At 41.6% G+C, this 25,062-nt stretch overlaps 4 protein-coding genes across 9 annotated transcripts; 2 read left to right on the forward strand and 2 right to left on the reverse strand.

Annotated features, from left to right (window-relative positions):
* The first annotated feature begins 283 nt into the window (after positions 1–283).
* LOC110985374 (arylacetamide deacetylase-like) lies at positions 284–7,210 on the forward strand. The gene is made up of 5 exons (XM_087145728.1): positions 284–503; positions 3,887–4,058; positions 4,739–4,970; positions 5,290–5,353; positions 5,500–7,210. Coding segments are annotated over exons 1-5 (1,311 nt in total). The 5' UTR covers positions 284–501; the 3' UTR covers positions 6,341–7,210.
* Positions 6,369–11,140, forward strand: LOC110985380 (neutral cholesterol ester hydrolase 1-like). 2 transcript variants are annotated; one of them, XM_087145730.1, is made up of 4 exons: positions 6,369–7,577; positions 7,974–8,232; positions 8,687–8,750; positions 8,922–11,140. In XM_087145730.1, exons 1-4 carry the CDS (start codon positions 7,449–7,451, stop codon positions 9,703–9,705), a joined length of 1,236 nt encoding a protein of 411 aa, XP_087001856.1. In that variant the 5' UTR covers positions 6,369–7,448; the 3' UTR covers positions 9,706–11,140. The 2 variants fall into 2 exon arrangements, with proteins under 2 accessions (XP_087001856.1, XP_087001857.1); XM_087145731.1 differs by having other exon boundaries at positions 7,451–7,577; positions 7,955–8,232.
* A 725-nt stretch (positions 11,141–11,865) lies between these two features.
* On the reverse strand, positions 11,866–18,467 carry LOC110985378 (neutral cholesterol ester hydrolase 1-like). 5 transcript variants are annotated; one of them, XM_022246354.2, is made up of 7 exons: positions 18,352–18,467; positions 17,338–17,437; positions 17,049–17,098; positions 15,622–15,802; positions 14,731–14,953; positions 14,137–14,200; positions 11,866–13,209 (listed from the first exon to the last, which is right to left on the reverse strand). In XM_022246354.2, exons 4-7 carry the CDS (start codon positions 15,748–15,750, stop codon positions 12,417–12,419), a joined length of 1,209 nt encoding a protein of 402 aa, XP_022102046.2. In that variant the 5' UTR covers positions 15,751–15,802; positions 17,049–17,098; positions 17,338–17,437; positions 18,352–18,467; the 3' UTR covers positions 11,866–12,416. The 5 variants fall into 5 exon arrangements, with proteins under 5 accessions (XP_022102046.2, XP_022102050.2, XP_022102049.2 ...); XM_022246358.2 differs by lacking the exon at positions 17,049–17,098; XM_022246357.2 differs by lacking the exon at positions 17,338–17,437 and having other exon boundaries at positions 18,352–18,446.
* A 3,186-nt stretch (positions 18,468–21,653) lies between these two features.
* Positions 21,654–24,995, reverse strand: LOC110985390 (neutral cholesterol ester hydrolase 1-like). The gene is made up of 5 exons (XM_087145732.1): positions 24,836–24,995; positions 24,565–24,712; positions 23,484–23,706; positions 23,065–23,128; positions 21,654–22,735 (listed from the first exon to the last, which is right to left on the reverse strand). Exons 2-5 carry the CDS (start codon positions 24,691–24,693, stop codon positions 21,943–21,945), a joined length of 1,209 nt encoding a protein of 402 aa, XP_087001858.1. The 5' UTR covers positions 24,694–24,712; positions 24,836–24,995; the 3' UTR covers positions 21,654–21,942.
* Positions 24,996–25,062: the final 67 nt, after the last annotated feature.

Below are 25,062 nucleotides of genomic sequence, written 5' to 3' on the forward strand. Positions count from 1 at the left end.
GTGCTTTGTAGCCATAAATCATCCTCGACTCTTTCTTTCTTTGTCGTTAGACCTATGCCCCCATTCTTTGTAAGTTTTCTGGTTAATATTTTACTGAACGGATTCTAAATAAGGACTATCAGGATTATTTGATAACATTTTGATCGGTCAAGTGCATGCAGAAGAATTGTCAATAGTAATTTATCACAATCCAAGACGCAAACTGTATATAACGTGTGTACGCATAAAACCCCTTTGTACAAAGTCCCTCGACCTTTAATAAACTTGGGCAGTCAGAGGATATTTCAGTTGCCTGTGTTAATTAGTTTTGAACTTCATTCCAAAGTTGCTAGTGACTGGGAGTCGATACTGAATGCCAAAGTGTCCCCTGCATCACACTAGTAACTAAAACTCATTTCCCTTTTCAAAATTATCCGTCACCGTTACCGTCTTCATTTTGACATCGGATGCGTGTTTGTAGAAACAACGGAGACTGAGTTCCAGTTTTCCAAAGGCCGAAAAATGTAAGTGTGAATTCTCAATGCCTTAAACTACATATATTACTGATACAGACCACCGACAAGAGAAACTGTTAAATGTAATATGGGGACGTAACTAGGGTGGGGTGGGGGGGTGGGGGCTTTGGGATCCGTGCTTGTATACCTCTCCTCCAGGCCCAGAATATTCAGGATTGAAGCAAAATCTGGTGATGGGCCACCTTGGTTATTATTTTAACTGTGACCAAATCCACCGAGTGCCTCCCTCCACAGATTGAGGGCCGGCCAAGTGCCCTTTGTAAATTTGTTACGCCACTGATGTCATCTGAAAACACAATGATCCCATTATGGTGATTCATGTACCGAATAATAGACTGTGTATTGATCGTAGTGGACATCTACCTATTCTTCAGAGGCGTTTTGTCTAACGGAACTAAGAAATTATGATAAAATAGTAAATCTAAAGACAGCTAGAGCTTAATGGCGAGTTTAGTGGTTGCCACACTTATATTCGCAAAATGCCAAAAGCCAAGACCTGTCTTCTATGACACATTTCCTTCACGAATCATGATTCCAAACTACCATTTATATTCCCGAAATAGGGCGTGTCAGTGTATTACAGTCGCTTGCGTCGTATAAAAACCACTTGATTTTAGTGTCTGACGGAAAGGTACCATAAAAAATCTTTGATATTTAAATTTAGGTTTTAAGACCTTAAAACTCTCATCTCCCACCACTCCAACTGTTAACGTTGTCGCCTCCAGAAATTACACTAGCTCCTCGTCAACATTTAAGATTTCTTACCTAAAGTTTTCAAAAGGTCCTCATAAACCATTAGCCATTTTCTAGAAACGTTTGTACAGTGGCGGTTAAAATTTCAACTAATCTTCGGGAATCACTGCTAGAAATGCTTCCCAATACAAAACTAGGTGCAAATCTAAACTTATCTAGCATTAAAAAAAATCCTACTTCATCCTTGATGGCTCTATAAACAGGATTGCCTTCAACAAGGATTATATCAATGGACATTAAGCTTAGATATCGACACAAACGTGCATTTGATATATCATCATTATCAATTCGTACAGGGTTCAAGGCAAGGTAGATTCGCAACTTTATCTTCAGCTGAAACAGCTTTACTAATGGTCGACTTACGTTAACGGCATTTTATGTCGAATATCGAGCCAAAGGTTGCAAAGTTAATTTGTTCTCCGGAAATTCCGGCTTGACGTTCGCCGGTGTTGATGGTGCTGCCAAACAATCACTAATAGATTTGACCACGGAGAACTATTACTGCGAAATTTTGCCAGTAGACAATAATGCTTTGGTTGAAAATGATCATACATGTTGAACAACCCACAACGACTCTAATGGTTGAAGTTTACAACTGGAAGACTGCATATACAACACATCACTTTTGAGGTACAATCTACACAAGTCTTTGGAAACATGACAGATGCAACTACACCGGCACAGAATGTATGCACCATTTTCAGGTGAAAAACGGGAAACACATTTCCAGTTTAATGTACAAAACCTGAGAATTTACAACATGGAAGTTGTAGTGAGTTTAGTGCGCTGATTGATTGATTGCTATTTATATAAATACATTTACAATAGAAATTGCTTCGGCTCCCGTGCATTAAAATACAATACGTACTAAAAGTTAAGAAATACATATTTATAACAATAAAATAATTAAGCAATAAAAAGAATTAATTTTAATAACACTCGAAACGAACAAATTGACAAATTACTTGGTTTCATTCGGTCCCCTGACTGCAGTTGGGTAAAAGCCTCTTCTGAACCGTTCTGTATCACACTCAATTACTCTGTACCGTTTCCCTGATCTTAACAACTCAAATAACTCATTAGCTGGGTGGAATTCATCAATAATAATACCGCTGGTCCTGTTCTCCACTCTAGATCTGTAAATGTCTAAAACTGGCGTGAGATCTCTACCAATAATACGTGCAGCTAACTTAACCACTTTCTCCAGTGCCTGCCGGTCAGCCATGGTGGTACTTCCATACCACACAGTGATGGATTGTGTTAATACACTTTCTACCACTGCTCGATAGAACTTGACCAGCAGATCACTGGATGAGTGGAAACTCTTCAGGCATCGGAGGTAGAAGAGCCGTTTCTGTGCTTTCTTGATGCAATGCATAACATAAGTACTCCAACTCAGATCATTTGTTAAATAAATACCCAGAAATTTAAAACAATCTCCAATTTCTACATCATTTTCGTTGATAGCAAAGGGAGCGATTGCAATTGGAGTTGTACAGAAATTGACAATGATCTCTTTTGTCTTCACTACATTGAGGTATAAATTATTATCAGAGCACCACTGAGTAAATTGCTGAATTTGATTGCGACAATTATACTCATCATTACTCATAATAAGCCCAACAATGGTTGTGTCATCAGCATATTTGACAATTTTACAGTCATCAAATGAAGAAACACAATCATAAGTGTACAATGAATATAGCAATAGTGATAGCACACACCCATGGGGAGCGCCGGTATTCGTAACAGCTGAGTTGGGATGAAAGAATTCACTCTAACAACTTGACTGTGATCAGTATCAGAAAATCGTAAATCCAGCTACAATGTGATGAGTTAATACCGAGTTCAGCGAGCTTATTGTATAATTTAGATGGTGGTATTGTATCAAATGCAGAACTGAAATCAATTATCAAAAGTCTGGCATATGTTAAATCTACTGTTTAAATGTTTGAACACATAATGAAGTACGAGTGATGCAGCATCATCGAAAGATCGGTTGGCACGGTATGCAAATTGTAAAGGATCCTGGGATTTTGAAATTGCAGACTTAATTTAAGATAATCCAAAACAATACGCCCTGGTGATTTCATGACTTGCGATGTGAGTGCCACTGGCTGATAATCGTTGAAGCTGTTTACAAGAGTTTTTTTCGGTACTGGAACTATAATTGATTTTTTTAAAACCTGTGGAATTTTACACGATGTTAAAGACCAATTAAAAATTGATGTAAACATAAAATAAAGTTCACCAGAGCATGATTTCAGTAAACGATATCAAATTCCATCGGGACCTGAAGCTTTCCTTGCATTCAAGTGTCCACCTCCGCGATTACAAATGGGGGAGGACCAACATCTCTGAGAGGGTGTATGTCACCTTCCTGCTCGAACCGACTACAAAATCTGTTGAAATTTGTCTAAGTACTCAGGACATATTTCCAACCATTTGGAACAATTTTGGAAGCTCCCAAACGGTGCACGATTGTACAAAAGCCTCAAGAATTGGAGGACGTCACGAACGTTGGCCTGAATCCGCGTCTAGAGAGCGGCATACGACCGTGTCCCCCCTCCAAAACTAAATTTATTTCAATAAACTGTATGTCACGGCTTCCTCACCAGGTCATTTGAGCAATCTCAGAAAGGATCTCGTGTCAAATTTGGCGTGGTTCTCGTGGTCACGGTGACCATTTTGATAACCGCCTACTACCTCGGTTCGCCAACACCGGACGGCATCCGGAACCCGTGGAAGTACAGGTGTTTTCTGGCCAGCAAGCGATTGGTGTCTGATATGGTAAAGTTATTATGTAATTTGGATTTGAATTCATATGTGTTGAGAAAAAAACCGTGATGGAAGCACAGATGTGGAACCATAAGCCTGTAAAGGGGAAACCAATTACATTTACTTACCTTTGGAAATCTTTAATAAGTAGAAATCATTCAAAAGCCAAAGCAGTTATTGTCAATGTGTAGCATATGTAGTTAATATCTTGACAAGTTGACCTCAACAGTCACAACAGTATTGTGACGCTACAAAATTAGATTCACATTGCGATGGTTTTGGAAGACGATAGAATGAACACAAGAGGTGTGTGGGGAAAATGCCGTGTCTTGTACACATTAAGACGCATTGCGTCTTTTGCACTTGACAGCGTGCCAAGTTTTTCTGCGGTTTGCTCAATTACAAAGAGCGAAAGACGCATTGCATCTTGAGGAAATGGCATATGCAGTTGCTTATTTCTTGCACCTCTCAGTATGGAATGTGCAGGTTCATTCAGTGTCTTGGCACATACAAAATGCGAAAAAGGTGTTAACCCCTGTAGCGTTTTAAGTAAAGGTCAATGATAACTTATGAGAATTTCCTTAGTCATCACATGTACCTGTTGAAAGTCAACAATCTTTCGACGATCACCAATATGTACCAATAAACTGTTAACCACTTTGTTCTTTCACTTTTGTATGGCTTTCTACCAGTCTAAGGCACTGTCCCTATTAGCGTCTACCTCATACGTCGACAGTTTTCGTTTTTTTGTTGACATCCTCGTTCGACCTACGCCTTTGGAAGTTCCAGGATCAAACATCCGGGCTTCTGTCACAACCTTCGGTGGGGTCAGAGTTCGCCTTTACCAGCCTATCAGAAGGGAGCCCGGTAATGGACCAGCGCTGGTTTATGCTCACGGAGGGGCTTTTGCTGTCGGGAGTGCAGGTAAGAAGCTAAAAACAGATAAGACAACAAAACAAAATAAAAGCAAATCATAAGACCATGAAACAGCCCACACTGAGCTGTCTTCACTAAAACTACTGGAAATGATTCATATTTGTGGAGTTGTTTTTATAGCTTCTATACATAAGCTTAATTTCAAATTCGGGTAATTTCTATTTCAAGACAATTGTATTGGTGAATATTTCCACAGTGATAATTTCTCAAATTGTTCCCAGATTCTCAGAATCTTCTTAGACAAAACAAGACATGCTGCCCCTACTGAAACTAAGTCTCTTCCCTTTCTAATTGTTTATTTTCACAGCTTCTTTTGACCTTATAACCAGACGCATGGCAGAGACGTTAAACTGTACTGTCGTATCAGTAGAGTAAGTGATTAATGTTTGATTGCTTTTCAAATCTGAAACAATAAGTCAGGAGATAAAATCTTGCAGCTCATACGAACCTTGACATTGCCTTAAAGCTTCTTAAGTGCGTCCATTTTCGTATTGTAAATTTGCGATTCCTTTCGTAGTTATCGTCTTGCCCCAGAGCATCCCTTCCCAGCTGCTTTTGAGGACACCCTAAATGCCTCCAAATGGTTCATGGACCACGCTCATGAGTTTGGGGTGGACCATTCGCGAATCGGCATCGCGGGGGATAGCGCTGGCGGTACACTAGCAGTTGCAGTTTCGCAGGAGTTGCACGACGACCAGGCCTACCCAGATTTTGCTTTCCAGGCACCCATTTACCCTCTCACCCAGCTCATTGACAGCCACACTCCAGGAACTCTCCTATCCAAGTTCCATTTTGGTATGGACGGCTCCATAGTCACCTGGGATGAAGCTAGCATGTTCTTCAGCTTCTACTTGATAGGTGGCGAGCATGAGAGACTGCAAAATGCCCTTCTCCGCAATGTACACATTCCCTTAGAATTCAGGCTCAGCAACGCACCACAACTGCAATACGTGAATCACTCCCTTCTTCCTCTCCGCTTGCGCAGTTATGACTTCCTCCCTCTCCTAAACCCTGCCAGTCACGAACATTATGTCGAGGCAGAGGGTTTGTGGGATGAAATCAAAGACAAAGTCCTAGACCCCCGACTTAGCCCTCTGATGAGGCAAAATATGAGCAAGTTGCCGCCCACCTTCGTAGCCACCTGTGAGTATGATGCCGTGAGGGACCACGGCGTATTCTACGCCATTAGAGTCAGGGAAGCTGGGGTACCGGTCCGATGGGTGCATTATGATGGTGGATTCCACGGAGTTTTTGGTCCTTCTTGGCCCTTTGAATTCGACGTTGGCGAACAAATGTTCCAAGATTTCGTAGATTTCGCTAAAGAACATCTCAAAATATTTAAACTCGAACGCTCTTGAAGAAATGGAAAAAAGGTACCAAACGTTTGAGAAGAAAAAGTGTGGCTAGTGCCAAAAAGAAAATATTACCTATCAATAATCAATGTACAATGTAATTGGATTTTCCTCGAAGTTGTAAAGAGGTGCAGATGATACTCATATGCATTTTCATATTTGGTCAGTTGTTTTCACTTCTTCATCATAAACTGCATTGTTATACATGTATACGTATAATGGCAGTCCCTCCTGAATTATTGTAATAATCCGACCGTTTATAATCATATCGATAAGTTGGTCTGGACTTGTATTTTAGAAACTTTTAAAGGGATCACCACAAGTTCAATTCAAGATGGCCTACTGTGGATAAGGCCAATGATAAGAAGTCATGTGACAGAGCTCCTTTCAGTGACGTCGTGCAATCGGGTTTGGCTAATTCTATCACTTCGCCCGGGCTATATGGTTACGTCCAGCAATAGCATAAGCGCCGATAGGCGGTCGCCTAAAGGCGACTTTCCAAATGTATGTTTTTTGGCGCGTTGCGTATACGATGCGTTCATGCGTTCTGACACAAAAGTCGACCTATTAACATAACACATGTGTGCGTCGCGTTCGGCCGTCAAACTTGCTCATAGAGCGATTTTAACAAATACGCAACGCGTGGAGCAAGTGTTGCTGCGCATATGGAAAGGCGCCTTTAGCTGCACGTGTTGGCGGCTTTTCCAGGCATGCTTAGGCCTATTAATAGTGGTTGTGTAATTCGTTCACGGCGTATGCTGAGGACACTGCGGCAAAGTTCAACAGATTACGCGTCTGCGGTTAGTTGACGTTACAATTGGTTGACTTTGTCCTTTGATATGATAGGAATAATTAAGTAAATATTGCAAACTCTAAGTTCAAGTTGAGTGCATGGTGTGTCATTCTGACTCAGCAAGTGATAAAGCTCATGTGAAGGAAAGTCCAACGAGATTCACACGAACAACTTTAAAGGCATTTCTACCAAGGGAATACCTCAGCTATGTTTAACACTGAAAATATTCTTATAAACAATTGCAAAACTTATTTCGATCTGACATTACGCAAGACTGCACTTTTCATCGCATTTGTTTGTCAATGATCGTGGATCATCAAGATGGCAGGACGGAGTAAAGTGTTGCTGGCCGTGATTGCTGCTATCGTACTCTGTCTGACGCTTGAACCCATACCGCCGGAGCTAGACAGCCCTTGGCAGTTGAAGATGGCCTCCAGAGTAGTTGATTATGTGAGTTTTGTTCATGCTAGCGGGCACAAAGCTATACTTAAAATCAGATAACTTTTGCCATGGAATAGGCCTTTATTTTGGCTTTCTGTAAGGAATGTATTTGACAAAAATCCCGAAAGTGTAACCTGCACCATATCTGCTTAAGATCGGGCAGCTGACATTGCCTCCTCTCCCTCAAGAGTTACTTTTTAGACAAAGCCAGTTTAAAGCAGTAAGCACTAGACTTGTTTTGAGAATAGAAAACTTCCTTCAAGCAAAAATAAGTTAGCAGTCAAACCTTTCAAATAGAATCTAATTACCATAATTGGAGATACATGTATAGTTTTTTCTAGCCATTAATATGAACCTGAAAGCATGTCGGATGGGCTTTCAATAAGGTCACGTGCGTGTTTCCAGGGACTCTTCTACAGTGAAGTCGTGCACAACCTCGTTCCTGCCCTGCCAGCCCGTCTAGCGTTGTGGATAGAAAAATGCATCTACTCTGTGATCCCTCTCGTGGCCGTGAATGTAACGACTACGGACGCCGTGTTCGATGGAGTACGAGTGCGCATCTTCGACTATGACTTCAAAGGCGCCACCAGAACATCTGGGGAGCCGACGCTTCGCCCAGCGATTGTCTTCTTCCATGGGGGTGGCTTCATGATGATGAATTTGGGTAACTTTGGTGATTTAAATGGAAGTGGGCACATATTGCAGGTTGCATTTCAGCAAAATGCAGCATCATGAAAATATTACATTTGAGCTGAACACAACAAGTCATGTTTTTCAAGTCAAGTTTCATCTATAAGAAAAAGTTTGTTATACACTTTGACCTCTATTAAGTGTCCAAGGACTTTACCTTTGGCAAAGTAATGTTGGTCTTGTTTTCCTATATTTGATAATGGTTACACCAGGGGTAAAATGCAGCAAACTTTCAGGAGGCAACAACACGTGACTTCATATTGCTACTTTGTTTTGATACTTTCTTACTCTAATACTTGCATAGTTCTGAATGCTTCAAAGAATATTAATCTCTTGATTAAATTCAACTGAAATTAGAAGACGAATCTTTTCCCTTCGTTTGTAGGTGTGAAAAAAAATTGATAGCTTCCTCTATTATGCTCTGTCAGATTCCTACCACAGTCAGACTGCGCATATAGCAAGAAAATTCCACGTGATGCTGATATCTGTTGAGTAAGTGTTAAAGGAGATTTTTAAAAAGAGAAACAAATCAGATTCTAAACTTACTTTTGATTTCCCACCACGTCCATCTCCTTTAATTTACATATCGGAGGCATTGATCTATTTGCAATAGCTAAAACAAATTACAGAAGGTTAATTCATTTTATCATTTGTACCGAACAGATATCGTCTGGCACCCAAACACCGCTTCCCTGCCGCCATCGATGACTGCACAGTGGCTACCATATGGTTCATGCAGCGCGCCCTTGCCTTCAACGTTGATCCCACCAGAGTTGCAGTCATGGGCGATAGCGCCGGGGGCAACCTGGCGGCCGCCGTGGCGCAGCGATTGACCTTTGACCAAAAGTACGAGAGCCTACCAAGGTTGAAGCTCCAGATTCTCATCTACCCGATGCTTCAGGCGTTCGACTTCCAGACTCCGTCCTACCAGCAGAACGGAGATTACACAAGCGTAATCATGAACAGGCGATACACGGTCATGGCGGCCGACAACTATATGAACGGTAACTCCAGCCTGGACTACAAAATGAGGACAAACCTACACACCTCGCCAAGCGCCAAAGCCTCTCCTTTGGTGAGGAAATGCTTGTCGCACGATCTCATCCCGGACGAGTTCAAACAGACGAGCTACGAGTCACCCTCAACCGACTTCGGGGATGAAGGCATCTACAGGGAGATCAAAGACGTTCTCTTGGATCCAGACTACGCTCCTCTCATGCGAGAAGACCTGACAGGACTCCCAGAGGCGTACATCCTGACTGCCGAGTATGACGTCTTGAGGGATGACGGCATCATGTATGCAAAACGACTGGAGAAGGCTGGAGTGCCGGTCACTTGGAAGCACTACCGGCGAGGCTTTCATGGGATGTTTGGCGCATTATTTGGCTCTCCGACAGAAAAACTCGGACAGTTGGATTTCGCTGCATTTTTAAAAAGGCGTCTTTGAACAACCAAAGTAGTCACAGTGCTTTCTGTCTGTATATTTAATTTTCTTGTTTCAAAATTGAAAAGTAGCTCCTGAACCATTAAATGTTTGGAGGGAGAAACGAGTTTCCTTTTATGTCAACAACTTAACTAAATGTACTGTCCCACAGTTTAATATATTGTGTTGATGACATTTTAAACAGTATAAACATAGTTTCCAAGTCCAATCTTCGTAAGCATTCGCCTGAAAGGTGTTTTCTTCGAACACTGCAGACTGTGAAAACGGCCGGTTGACGGAAGTTGAAGCAGGCTTGAAGTGGGAGTTTTCGATATCTGCAGCAAAGATTTATCAAAAGACATCCTAGATGTTATTACGAATTCGAGGCTGAGTCCCGTGGTTAGCAAAATGTCACGAACCAATTTACCCTGAGACAATTTCGTAAATTCACGAACTCTATTAAACGAACTCTGGTTTGTTGCATCACAGAGGAACACAGCTAGCTCTATGGTTGTATCCGCTAACGCATTGTTAAGGCTGGTTCATGCTTGAGGTGAAAGCGACATTGGAGCAGATTCGACGGCGCAAAACACTTGAAGCGAAAATTTCTTTAGTTGAAATGTGTTTAGCTTTGCGAATTCAAAGCACCTATATTTGATGCGACCTTATAATTTTGCGTTAGCGTTCAGTTTTGCGCCACGCGGACTTCAAATTTTTCCTTCTTTGCTCTCGATACATGGCCGATTAATTATTGTAGAAGTCCGCCCCCGGCCAATCGCTCAGGCGTGGCGGTGCGTCCTCCATCGAAGGAGGAATTGGAGGCCGAATCGGGGGCAGGAAAAAGGAACGGAGAGAGACAGGCGGACGACAGGAATTACTGGAGCTTCACACTTGTATGGGGATTAGCCCATTGCTTCAAACAATACTCTCCAACCAAAAAATACAGTCATACACCGAGACTAAATGCCACACTGACAACACGAGTTGGTCATCTTGCACCGAAAATTCGTCAATTTGAGAAATAACATTAGTCTTTTAAGAACTAATTTTTACATTTAAAAACTGATCGGATGTCTTTTGACAAATCGATGTTTTTGAAATACTAATCTATTTTTTTAGATTCAGATTTTGTTCAAACAAATGTTGCTGTGAGACCAATTAGTTTTGATCAGATTTACTTATCAGGTTTGTCACTAAATGTTTGAACGATGAATTAAAATGTGAGTGACAAATTAGGTGACCGGTAATTAAATGCTAGAATATTAATTCCATGTGATTATCAAAAGCCGTTTCCAGCCGAACGAGTCTATGTCCCTCCTTCTGATATTAATGAAATGGTCTGATTGAGGTAGGTCTAAAAATACATTTTAACCGTTTATCTTTTCTAACTTCAGCATTATTTGGTCTTAATTGAACATACTTTATGATTAAACTCGGTGTCGAGACAACGAAAAATGCATGCATTTGATGACGCACGTCAGTTCAATGCTGTCCGAGTTCCATGTACGGACTAGCCTAACGTGCCGTGATCGTTTAGGTAGCGTACAGGGCTCGGTTGGGTGGTCTGCTCCGTATCAATTGCCGGTCACAGACTCGACTATGCTGTTGCACTCGTAAACATTTATTTTATGTATATGGATGAAAATTGGATGCTTCAACGAATGGATATACCTATGCAGGCCGAGCAGACATCCAAGACCGAGTTCCGGATAAAATTTAAGCATAAAATGCTGCCTCATAGCCTCCACCTTGTCTATGACGCCATTCGTAGCGGTCCGGGGCGTCTCCCGGCCGGTCGCTCAGGGAGGGCGGTCCGTCCGTCACTGGAGGAATTGGAAGCCGAATCGGGGGCAGGGAAAAAATTGCTGGTGCTTCACATTTCTGTAGGATTGGCTCGATGAATATTTATTCCGGGGTAAAATTCGCTTTGTTAAGAAACCCCAAGCGTAGCCATACTGCTCGCTTTCCCAGTCGAAACCAAAAAGATCCCAAGCCAAGTCAAAAGCAAACTGAGGACTGTGGGAAACTTCTAGCAATCATTCTAGTGGCGCCAAAAAGGTAAAACAAGTCGCGCCAAAAAGTAGGCCACTTGCGGCTAAATACAAGCAAGGGCCTGCCCAAAACCACGCCTTGCATCCATGCAGAGTTCAAAGCTCAAAATATTGACTTAATGATAATAGGGAATTTCCCAGCCCACTACACTACTATAATAGAAAGTGGTCTTTATTATACATGTACTGTACCTTTAGTGTTTTACATGCACGGATGAACGTTTTCCGTATTTCCTAATTTCGAAGAAGTTCATCATGCTTTCACTGATAAAATTCGTCCACTTGGCGCCTGGGAGCCCTCCATACCCTTGAACTTCGACCAACACTGATTGTCGCAACTGAAGTTTGGCCATCAAGTACAGAATATGCTTAGTAAAACAAAACAACATGAACTTGCGAACTTTCCTCTTCTGTTGCACGCATGTAGAAGTATTTACAAAATTTACACACTTTCGTGTACGCAAAACCTGTAAGTTATAATAGGCCGTAAGGTTGAACAGAGTTAGCAGTGGTTATGGTACTCCCATTCCACCAAAACCAAAATTTCAAGCTGGAAATACTTACAGGTGACAAGGAGCCTCTCTTTCCCTTTAAAGTTTGACAATTTGCTACACATTTATTGAGAAATTTTAATAGCTATTGCAGTTCATTTCAAAGTTTAACTGTTTCACACAGGAGAGAACGTCACAGGTATTCTTTGAAGAATTCAAAGAGGTCTGCCGACGCCAGATTCCCTGACGGTGACGCAAATGGCCCGTTCTTGGAGCCAAACATCGCATGGAATCCCTTCTTGTAGTGCTTCCAAGTAACCAGCACTCCCGCTTTCTCCAGTCGCTTGGCGTACATGATGCCGTCATCCCTCAAGACGTCATACTCGGCAGTCAGGATGTACGCCTCTGGGAGTCCTCTCAGGTCTTCTCGCATGAGAGGAGCGTAGTCTGGATCCAAGAGAACTCTTTTGATCTCCTCGTAGATGCCTTCATTTCCAAAGTTGGTCGAAGGCTCTTTGTAGCCTGTCTGCTTAAATTCCTCCGGGATCAAATCGTGGGACAGGCATTTTTTTACCAAGGAAGAACCTTTGGCTTTTACCGAAGTGTGTTGGTTTACTGACATTGAAGTCGTCAAGGACGGCCTGTTGTCCAGATACACGGCCCAGAAACCTGCCATCATCGCTCTGTCAAGCATAAGGGTGACGTAGTCTCCGTTCTGCTGGTAAGAAGGTGTCTGGAAGTCGAAGGCTTGAAGACAAGGATAGATTAAAACCTGCATCCTAAGCTTCGGCAGGTCCTTGTACTGTGGCATAAAGGTCAACCTCTGAGCGACGGCAGCAGCTAGATTTCCGCCTGCACTGTCTCCCATAATGGCCACTCTGGTTGGGTCAACGTTGAAGTCTTCAAGATGCTGCAGGAACCCGACAGTTGCTGCTGTGCAGTCATCTATGGCCGCAGGGAATATGTGATCAGGGGTCAACCGGTACCTGCAGTTTTGAGTATGATGAGTGTGAAACTGTATTGTGAGATTGAGGCAGCAAAATTAGTTCTAAATACAAATCTAAGATATGTTGAAACTTTGTACACGTGTAGTCATACCGGTGCACTGATTGCTCACTGATTTTACTCACTAATTTTAGAAAATCCGCTCTTAATTGTCATCCTCTTAATAGACTTTTGACATCTCTCAGGGACGTTCAACGCAAGCTATCCAATACGCCCATTAGGAATTTCAACAATAAACGGTTCAGCACTGATGTCGCACCAGCTCAAATAATTCCAATACATTCGGTGCACGTGATTCAGAGAACGACCTCCCAAATGATAAGTGATTTAGGGCCTTTTTTTTTATTCCAAACAGGCCCAGACCTGATTCAGTATTCTGGCGTTGGTCCACTGACACCACAACTCGCCTAATGGGAGGAGGGCACCAGCATGGGGACCACTGATTGTGATCTGGATTTGTGTGAAACAAAAAGGCCCTTCGGGGTTCTTTATTTTGTGCCTGCACTGTTGGATTACGACCAAGCTCAATGAGCATGTCTTTGCCATTTTTCCTCGTATTAATTTTAGCCACTGGCCAGACTTGTAACTGGTACAGTTACAGACGCACGATTTGATTTATAACTTGAAACTAATGTTGATTTTATTATGGAGGAATGACAACTCTGACATGTCTTTGACTGTTGACTCTAGGCTTTGGCAGAGTGATTATGTTTACTTCAAGTCAGTGGTGTAAATCCATTTTGCACCTGTAAGTGGGGGAGCGAGGGACGACCCAAATCCTAATATGATGAGGCCAATTTATTTCAAGTGAGTCCTTAGTGGATCCATTTACCTCAGTTGATTCATCTGTCATTGCACTGAGGTAATACAAAGTGATAAAATAATGAGAATCTAACATGGGTACTCACTCCACAGAAATGACTACCGACCCCGTTTCCTCCGCTATTTCCGCCGTCAGACGATGGTAAAACTCTGTACGTAAGATATACCACCAGTAACATTATTGCACATGTGAACAAAGCAGAAGCAATGTAAACACGCAGCAATTATGGCCACTTATGGTCAACCATCTACATATTTTCACCTGCTTCACCTGACTCGGACCGGCCAACCGACCCCGGTAAGCTCGGTGGTCGAGTGGTTAAGACGTCTGCACTAGTAAGCAGGAGGTCGTGGGTTCGAGTCCCACCCGAGTAAGCTTGTGAATTTTTTCACAAGCTCTCGGACAAGCACTGAGCATAGAGTGTTTATCAATACATACGTTGGGTAAGGGCAAAACCCATTATATAAATTACCATATACATATATTTGTCCACGTAAACAAATGACGTAGCCAATCTTGTGTCCAGACTACGTTGGGTCTTAATCATTAGTAGTGCAAGCATAAAATGTACACTGATCTGAAAAATGCGTTCTGAAGTTGCTATACACGTATGTATTAATTATCCCCCTCCCCCGCTCCCACACTGTAATATGTTATTCGCTGCCATGGGTCCACTTACTTATGTTACCGCGAGTCCATCCCCCACCGTGATAGTAGACGATCGCCGGACGTTTGGCTGCATTCTCCCCATCTGGTTTGTCGGCAAACACCCTCACAAGGACCCCACTGTATGTCGTGTCCGTGAAGGTAATGTTTGGGCCACCGGACACCCTGGCCTCTTCTACTTTGGCAGCACACCACGCACTTAGTCTCTTCGGCATGAGCGACGCCAAGCGAGTGCTCTGAGACATGATAAGAATGTTTTTTAAAGTGATGTGCTGAAATGATTTTTCTATACTATACAAGTGCATGAGATGATGTTCTACAGGCTTGAGTCCAGTCCGGCCACGTCCGATATTTTCGTTATCTTATTCGCCGAAGTGAGAGAGCGTCGATAGCTTCTGTACAATAAATGGTTAGTATTGCTGCAAAATCAGAAGAAAAACAATTAGCCATGGCAGTCGTCGCGGCTGCTGGTTAATCATCAAATAAACACACATGTATTCTTTTTATCAAGTGCTATGTGTTCTCCACGGTATGCTTCACGGTGAACTTGAACTGCACGTACATTGGATGAGGGCAGCGCTTGCCGTAGGACTAGTGTTCGGGTAACGTTTTGGTTACCCGTAACGGTTAAAAAGTGCCACTAATCTGACAATATTGTGAACAACTGGGACATAGCAGGGTATGTGGGCAGCTTTGTGGATACCACATCTGATAAAAAGCCAGCAGAATTTCCATTTTTGTCCATTTACTACGGTCAACTTTTAAGATAAACACATGAATTGCAAGAACGGAATAAAGGATCACATTTCATTGGATTCCCCAGTACTTCTTTTAACTGGTAATCACATTACATATAGTCTGTATGTCATCCCTTTGAGGTTATTTCGGGGTATAAATTACTTACTATTCGAATACAGCGGGTTACAAACTTCATCTTCCACGGTATCTCGATGCCATCAGGGATGGGTTCGAGGTACACGTAGATTGCTAGCCCGACCAAACATAAAAGAACTGCTGTAGGTATCACACCCATGATGTGCTACAAGATATCCGTGTAAGAGAACCGAGCCTTGAAGCCAAATTAGCTGAAAATCACGGACAGGAGAACAAAACGAACTTTTTACGGTACAGTTATTGACTTCACTGTGGCTTAATGTGCTCTCACCTATGCAGATAAATGTCTTCAGTTGGACAATGCCTGAAGATACTTGACGAAAGTTATGTGTCCGACGCCTCATGCCAGACCTTTGAATCTAAAATAATTAAATGATGAACCGATCTGATGACGTCTCTGTTGTGTCTCTCACTGGAATGCAAATGTGCAGACGCAAATCGTGCCTAACTTGACGTTGTGTTTTACAGCGTTGGGGTTGTCGTCGCTCGTGCCAGCTGTTGAAGCCGAATCAGGACACATTTGCGCTGGAAATACCTTTTTTCTTAGGGAGGTTAGGGGTAACTATGAAAAATGTGTGTTATCTTAACCGTTGCGCATGCGTTTTTCATCTAGGAAGCTTGGGGTCAATTCTCATAAATGGGGTACACGAACCTTTAAGTTTAAGATAAAACAAAATTGTCTTTCTGGCCGACTTTCGTGGTACGTGTACCTATGTTAGAAGACCGTTATACTTTGAACCAACAAGCTGAGGATTCGTGTCTACATAGTCTGGTTATTTTTTTTCTTGGTGGGGAGTTGGTTGAAGGATGTATTTATAATCGGAAAGTAAAGCCCCACATTTACCTTAGCACTTACAGGATCCAGGAAATGAATTCTTTTAGAATCACTTTTTGTGTATCTGTGTACTCTTCTTCCATGTATGAAGACTAACATCTTTTTGAGTTATGTGAACTCAACGGTACACTTTTGCAAACATTAAAAATTGACCAAGCATTTCTGGACAAGTGAGAGCGCTTTTGCTTTGATGTAAATCCAGGAAGACATGGTTCAGGTTGCATGTTTTCATGTTCAAATTATGAACCTCAAATTTGCTATCTGGGAACATTTCTGTGAAAAGGATTTTTGCTGGATTATTGCCATATACTTCAAGTATACGGCAATAAGTAACTTACAGAGCAATAAATTGCCAAAGACAATAAAATCTGCCAAAGCAGTGGTTAAATAAATCTAGAAATTTTCTGGGCAGAAATCAGTGCAACATTGAGATTCAGTGCCTTGGATGACATCATAGCATCAAGATATGGGTTAAAAATTGAAAAACAAAAATTTCAAATTAGGTTAACTTAAACCCAAAGGTGCAATTTCAAGGGCTTTAGTAAAATTTATAAAAACATTTCTATTTCCTGGTTCCTTTAAGTTTCTAAGTGTCCACTAACCTCATCAAGCTTTTTACCACGTCCGTACACAATAATTACCCCAAACCTTCCTAGAAAAAAAATCAAAGATGTTTGCCGGCTGAAATTAAATCATTTTATTAAACACACACACAAAACTATCTGCGTACTTGTACCACTGTACTATTTAAAGGGCAAGTGGTGTACAATTTGAATTAATAGGTCACATAGATCACGATATTGTGAACATTTATGATGGTCTCAGAGTGTGGGGTAGCTTATGGCTAAAGCACCATAACTCTACCCAGGGGGTTTGACTAAGTTAACTTACTTGGTCATCACATTCAGGTCTTCCCTGGCCCTTGCCATGCCCAGGCAAACCTTGCAAAGCCCTCCACACAGATCCTACCCTTAGCACAGCACCCAGCAGACTGAAGTACACAGAGTTATTTTTAATGTCAGAATACAGGTCTAATAATAGTAATTTACGTACGCTAACAATGCATGTACGGCATGCTGACTGGACTGACACACACAGCCCTGGGGGTGTGATGGAGGGGAGGGGCTGACTAAACTAAAAATACAAGGGGGAGAGCAAAATACTTATTCATGGGGGCTATTTTCGTTATTATATTTAATGAGCTCTTTTTTAATGAGTAAAAACAGTTTTAACATGGCACGTGAATTTATTTCATTTGACTAGTTAACAGTTAATAAAGTCAAACACAGTCACAATCCCTACAAGAAAGGAAACAGAATCACATTCGAAAACACGTCACAATACAAGGGAAAGGATGCAAGATGTCACAGATTTTAATCAGTTCCACACTCCTTCACTGAAGTAAAACTATAACTTCTTGCTGGCAGCTAAATGGACGCTGCATCACTCTGTGACATCCGAGTGCTTTGTGACCTTTTGCAGTGAAAGTACAAAGACAATACGACAAGTCAGCAATGTTTTCACCTTGCTGTGACCTTGGGTTGCAAAAGCTCCCAGATGAACAGCCAACATGTAGAACGGGTTAGTAATCTACACAGTAAGGGCACAAGAAGTGGGAACTTACCATTTCGGTGTATCTATGCATGTACAAGTACGTATGTTGTATATACAGGGATGCCTAAACTGGGCCCAATAAGAACAATTTTCATGGGAGAGAGCAGCATATCACGTTTTGCGACAGTTATACATGTTATAAGGACAAAGAAAAATGTATCTCTTAAAACTAAATTATTAAAAAACTGTCCCTAATACAGTACTTGATTTACGTGAAGTACTGCCCAAAATATAACCAAGGATGTTCCTGCAATTTGGCCATTTCAACATAAATGATAATGGGATACTCACAAGAAAGCAAATAAACCACGAATTGCACTACATGAAGCCAACAATTCTTCCCCAAAGAGGTACTACTAGTACTACTGAGTGATGGCACCCTATATGTTTGTAAATAGATAGTAGGTCTGGTATCCTACCGGAAGCATAACAGCGAAGCATTGTGTGCGTGGGTTTTAGACTGTGATTACTCATGCATTACCCTGACTAATGAGGGCGCTGTATTAGTCGATGGTCTTTGACAACGTAGATGGCGTACCCTTGTAAGTAAATTCCCATAGACACCAATGATAAATCCTTTTATTTCAAAATTATTGTTACTCACAACTCTCACAGGTGTCCAAGCTCAACAGCAAAATGATGTTCGACATGCTCTCTTTCATTTTCTTATCAATTTTTAGAGGGTTGACCAATGAATTTTTGAGAAATTCTCACCCAAAGCAGACCACCAAAATGAAGGAAATGCCACTGCCCGGAAAAGTAGCCATTTTGAAAATGCATCCCTCTGTAAAACGGCTAAATAATACCACTTTGAGACCCGACTGCATCCCAATTGCTCAGAATTGGACGCCCTGAGACCGGGTCAGGTTTCAGTGCCATATTTCTTCAATTCCCCAATTCCATGGCTCTCAGGACTCTCTAATACAGAATATTTTTAGTGTATGACTTTTATTAATGAGCTCGGTGAACATATTTCTGGCCTATACTTACTTATCACATGGGAAAAAAGAGGGTGGAAGTGAGAATGAATAAGTTTAAGGAAGGAGACCGTGCTTGGGCGAAGGAGGATGAAAACAGGTGAAAGGCGAAATGAGATAAGAGAAGGTCAAAACCTCCGAAGTGAAAAGTGTAGAGAGCCTGCAGCTATTGGACATGAAAAGATCACAATAGAGTAAAAGATTATCGTCTCCATCCAAAGAAAACTTCTATAACAAGGCAGTTTTTGAAAAAGATAAACAATTAATTTAAAAACATTAACATGCCGTACATTTGAACAATGCTATTGCTATACCAAAAAGATATTTCCGCTGAACGCACTTTTTTTCCTATTTTCTGTGGGTTTTATTCAGCAGCAAAAGTTCCAAATATTTCAAACAAAAGCAAGAATCGCGGAGAATGAAGTTGATCAGAGAAAAAGTATAAGAGTGAGATATCCTTAGTACAGTAAAATCAGCACTACTGTTTGAAAAAAGAAACAAGCCATGAAAACGAAAACAGTGAGCAAATCAATACTGTGCACAATATCAATATTCAAAATAATTTCAGATGTATAAAGTGAAATGTAACAGTTTAATTCCAGCGTAATATCTGTTGATCTCTTTAAAAAATATTAAAACAGTAAAGCATATTTCAAATCGGCTTGGAATCTATATCATTGAAATATAAAAATGGCAAACCCTCGGAGATTTTGTTAATGATACTATGAAACATTTTTCCCCAGATAAATTGACTCTGCACGATTTTGATATGAGCAATAGAGAAAGGGAAACAGCTCATTTTCTTTGGAGTTCTCTCACAAACAGGGCAACTCTCAGTCAACACGAAAAATTGCAGTGGGCCAACCGACACACGTGGCGACCACTTTTCAATGTACACGTGTAACTACATCATCCCAAGGTATAAATCACCAGGTAAACTACACGCCATCCAGGCTCCCTTCAAGCCCCATTCTGTAGAATAACGCCCATCACTTGCATACCACCGACCAAGTCACTAATAAATTCTAATTTTTGTGCACGTGCGTGCTTATAAACATGCATCTAAGAAGAATAGCAAGTATCAGACACTTACTTTCTCAGCACGCAGCAGAGCAACTCATTCATGCCTTTATCACTGCTAAACTTGATTTTTGCAATAGCTTGCTCACCGGTCTTCCGCACAGTACAATTCATCGTTTGCAACTTGTACAGAACGCTGCCGCACGTCTTCTAACGAGCACCAAAAGAACAGCTCACATAACTCCCATTCTCAACAAACTACATTGGTTACCCATCAAATACAGAATTCAGTTCAAGATCCTCCTCACATTCAAGACACTCCACGGCTCTAGTCCCCTTTATCTTGCAAACATGCTGCAACTCCGCTCTGTCAGGCCGGGTCTGAGGTCAACAAGTAATACCCTAGTTGTTCCCCGGACTCGGCTGGCCAGTGCCGGAGACAGGGCTTTTTCTACAATTGCACCACGCTTATGGAACTCACTCCCGGATCATCTAAGACAAGAACATGACATCAAGCAATTTCAGCCTCATCTCAAAACATTCTTCTTCTCACAAGCTTTTTCACTATGAATGCACAATTGAATTTTTCATTTTTCCACCTAGACCGGCGCCTCTGAATGCTTTGCAGATATAGCGCGCCTTATAAATGCTTTATTATATTATATTATATATATTAAATGGCAAGTGGGGGCAATTTGATTGAGCAGCCCATTGGAAATATACAGGGGTACAAATTTCAACGTCATTTTCTGCTTTCATCTTTCTGATTTCATCAGCTTCTGCACTTTTTTCACCGTTGTCTCTAGAAGAAAAAATCTGAAATCTTTATAGATATTACTTTCTGATGTGAGAGGATTATTTAAAGAACAAAATGAAAACTTGAAGTAGTTCGTTCGTTCGTTCGAAGAGCATGTGGTAGAAAGAAATCAGTAGGGTTTTGTTCTGTGTGAGCTGTAAAACAAATTGTGAGATACGTTTGGGTACCATCCATCATTCACGGTCGACAACGTTGCCTAAGTAGCGAAAATCCTGTGATTCGCCTGCGTTCATCCCGCGATTCAGCATAGTACGGGTGATGAACAGGACCCTTCAGTACGAAAGTATTTAATCGGACATGGTCGGCAAGGAGCCCTGTTAATATCAGTTGACCTCGTGCGCTCGGGGAGAAAGCAAAGACTTTTTCATTTTGATGCATTATGAGATCCTTTTAGTAACTTACATGTGCATGCATCTATAATAATCTAAGATGTTTTCCTGAGACAAAAGTGAAAGAAAGTGCAGAAGCTGAGAGAAAATGACATTGAAATTTCTGCCCCTGGTACATTTTCAACGGGCCGCTCAAGCCTTTTGACTCCACTTGCTATTTATGCGCATACACACCTAAATTAGAACTTATTAGTGAACTGCATGGTCTATTAACAAATCTTTTGGATCCCTTTTGTTTTGTGTAAACAAAAAGTTGCACATTAAAGGCACGTACGGCTCCGGCTCTCCACGGTAACACGCTGAGGGTAAATGTCAAAAGCCTTAGCCACAAAATAGCCGGTTCCGACATGACAAAGAAAGAAGACTACACAGTAAACGGTTATTAGTACGTTTTCAGTGCATTTCGATAAACCCTTTTGTCAACCATCTGTGACTTTTTATTCTCCATTTGTGACCTAGCTGGCTCAATTACTCTCGTCAATAACGTATAGTTTTATACTTATATTTCAAACAACTTTCCTGCTTGGGTATAAGCGAATATAGACAAAGCAGTTTAATCGAAATTTTGCATACATCTTTCAGCCTACAGATTTGTTTGAATATCGCTCTTATTTCATTACCATGGGACTTATTTGCTCTAGCCCAAAATACCTCCATTTGATTTACGTGACCCGAAGGTTCACAGATATTTTTTGGTGAATTCATAGAAATCTGCCGTAGCACACCCCCCTGATGGCGACGCAAATGGCCCGTCCTTTTGGCAAAACATCCCGTGGAATCCCTTCTTGTAGTGCTTCCAAGTGACCGGTACTCCAGCCTTCTCCAGTTGCTTTGCGTAAATGATGCCGTCATCCCTCAAGACGTCATACTCTGCTGTCAGGATGTACGCCTCCGGGAGTCCTTTCAGGTCTTCTCGCATGAGAGGAGCGAAATCTGGATTCAGGAGAACTCCTTTGATCTCGTCGTAGATGCCTTTGTCTCCAAAGTCGGTCCAAGGTGTATCATAACCTGTCTGCTTGAACTCATCTGGAATGAGATCGTGCGACAGGCATTTTTTGACTAAGGAGGACCCCTTCATCTTCGCCGAAGTGTGTCGGTTTGCAGACATCGGAATCTTCAAGGAAGGTCTGTTGTTGAGATACACCGCCCAGAAATCTGCCATCATGATTTTATCAAGCAGAACGGTGAAGTAGTCTCCGTTTTGCTGGTAGGAAGGTGTCTGGAAGTCAAAGGCTTGGAGACAAGGATAAATCAGAACCTGCATCCTCAGCTTCGGCAGGTCCTTGTACTGTGGCATAAAGGTCAACCTCTGAGCGACGGCAGCAGCTAGATTTCCGCCTGCACTGTCTCCCATAATGGCCACTCTGGTTGGGTCGACGTTGAAGTCTTCAAGATGCTGTAGGAACCCGACAGTTGCTGCTGTGCAGTCATCAATGGCTGCAGGGAATATGTGCTCTGGTGCCAACCGGTACCTGCAGTATTGAGAATGATCAGTTGAAGGATGCAATTCCCGAAAAATGAAAGTGAGGCAAAAACATACAAGTCCAGTTACTGGAGAATGCTGCGTTATTTCCTTTAATCGATAATCTCCCATCCCATATGAGATGTATCTCTTATTTAACACTTAGAATTCCTAGTGTAGCTCGATGTTGAAACAAGTACTCCCAATCAATCACAGTGTTAATTATAAATTGTCTCGAGTGGCATTCTATCAAGATGCTTCATTTCAAGCCACCAGCTCGTTGCGAATAAGAAGTACAAAGTAAAACGAATAAGTGCATCCAGCGGGGGTAATACTCACTCAACAGAAATGACTACCGAGCCCGTTTCCTTCGCTATTTCAGCAGTCAGAGGATGGTACATATCTAGACAGTGAGACAAATAATCTCATGTCGTCAGAGCAAGTTTCAGCCAAGCATAAGAAATAAGTATAAACCCAATACCTTCAGTTTACAATTTGGAAAAATCAACTAAAGGAATGCTTGTTACAAAGTCAACGTGCACTATAAAAAATAACTCGAACGGCCGCTGTTCAAGCAGGGCATATGAACAACCTTGTGTAAACCAAGGTTGTTTGGACACACAGATGAGGAATAGGTACAATAACATTGAACAATTGTCGAACAACATACATAATAAACAAGGTTGTTCATGTGCCCCACTTGACCAGAGGTTATTTAAATTATTTTTAACACCCAACCTGATTTTCCATGCGCTCACCTATGCTTCCGAAAGTCCATCCCCCTCCGTGGTAGTAAAGGATCGCCGGGCGTTTGGCGGCTTTCTCCCCGTCTTGTTTGTTGTTGAAGACCCGCACAGGTACACCACCATAGGTCGTGTCCTCGTAGAATACGTTTGGGCCAGTGGACTTACCGGCTTCTAAAATTACAGAACCGACCCATGCGCTCACACCTTCCGGAATGATGGACGTCAGGCGCATATTCTGAGAATTCGAATATCATTGTGGTGCGTTATGTCAAGCTCTAGAGACCATCCTGATGTGTTTGCATGGGATGAATACGATCGGCTTTTTCAAACTAAAGAAAATATGAATCAACTCCTTGGGACATTATTAATCAATTGTTACTTAATTGATGCCACTTTGTCACTTTTACTTCCGTTCAAGTAGAAATTTCCCTATTTGTAACATATATTTCTTTTAAATTACATGTATAAGTTGTTATGACAGTTAAAACTACAACCGAGTTAAATAATCCCGCGGGTAAATATATCCTAATTGTTAATATTTCATACTGATCGTAAAAAAAAGATTCTGAAAGTTTTTTTTCATCAAACTCCATTTTGTTTTAGATGACACTATAGTTCAAGCCTCAGTTCACATTTAGTCTAAGGCCCTTTTCAAATACTAGACTTGGGCTCCGTCTCAGGCTTCGTTCCCAAAACCAATCCCCGATTGTGGGCCTGAAGGGATTAAATTAAATTGGATTCCTGTAAGTTCTGGCTCTCTTGCATCTTATTTGATGTTTTGTGGCTCTATTAAACTAATTACTGCGCTTACAGCTTCAACGTCAGCTAGTTAAAGCCTGAGACGAAGCCGAAGTTGAGTATTGGAAAACGGCCTAAAAGAGATTTTCTTTGGTCTGAAAACCAGACTACACTGCGAATAATTGCACAATGTATTTACAGCACTGGAGAATTTGCGTATCGATTGAGAGCGAGAATTGTTGCAAGTCTCAGTGTGCGTCTGGTGCCTCGTCGCAGCAAGGCTACAGACGCAGTGAAAAATATGCAGTTGGCAATCATCCGTCCGTGGCTATTTTGCGATTTTACATGAACTTACTATTCGAGCGACGTGAGTCAAGAACTTCAACTTCCACGGTATCTCAATGGCATCAGGGATGGGTTCGAGGTACACGTAGATAGCCGACCCGAGCAAACAGACAAGGAGTGTCGTTCGTATCGCACCCATGACTCAGCAAATGCTCTGTCTGGAGGAAGCAATGCCCACACCAAATCAATTGAAAAAAATGATTTACCTAAAGTACTAAGAATATAATAACCAAAATGAAATGCCCTATCGTAATCTCGTTGTCACGGATATAATTTCTTACATTATTTAGCTTCAGTCCAGCGCCGAATAATTATGACCGTGTAGACATCCAATCCCGCAGCTTCAATCCAACATTCAACTCAACGTCCAACTGCACTTTGATTAAAAACTGCTGTCTCACTTAGTGGCACGTGTATACACATGTGCATACTATGCGCAATTAGCTCCAAGCAGATTTTAAACTGCAAATAAACCCTATGATACGGGGCAAAGTTATGTTAGCCAAGC

Source organism: Acanthaster planci, linkage group LG14 (assembly GCF_054643075.1).
Source record: "Acanthaster planci isolate LZ-2023a linkage group LG14, COTS_SCS, whole genome shotgun sequence".
Classification (NCBI taxonomy): Eukaryota; Metazoa; Echinodermata; class Asteroidea; order Valvatida; family Acanthasteridae; genus Acanthaster; species Acanthaster planci.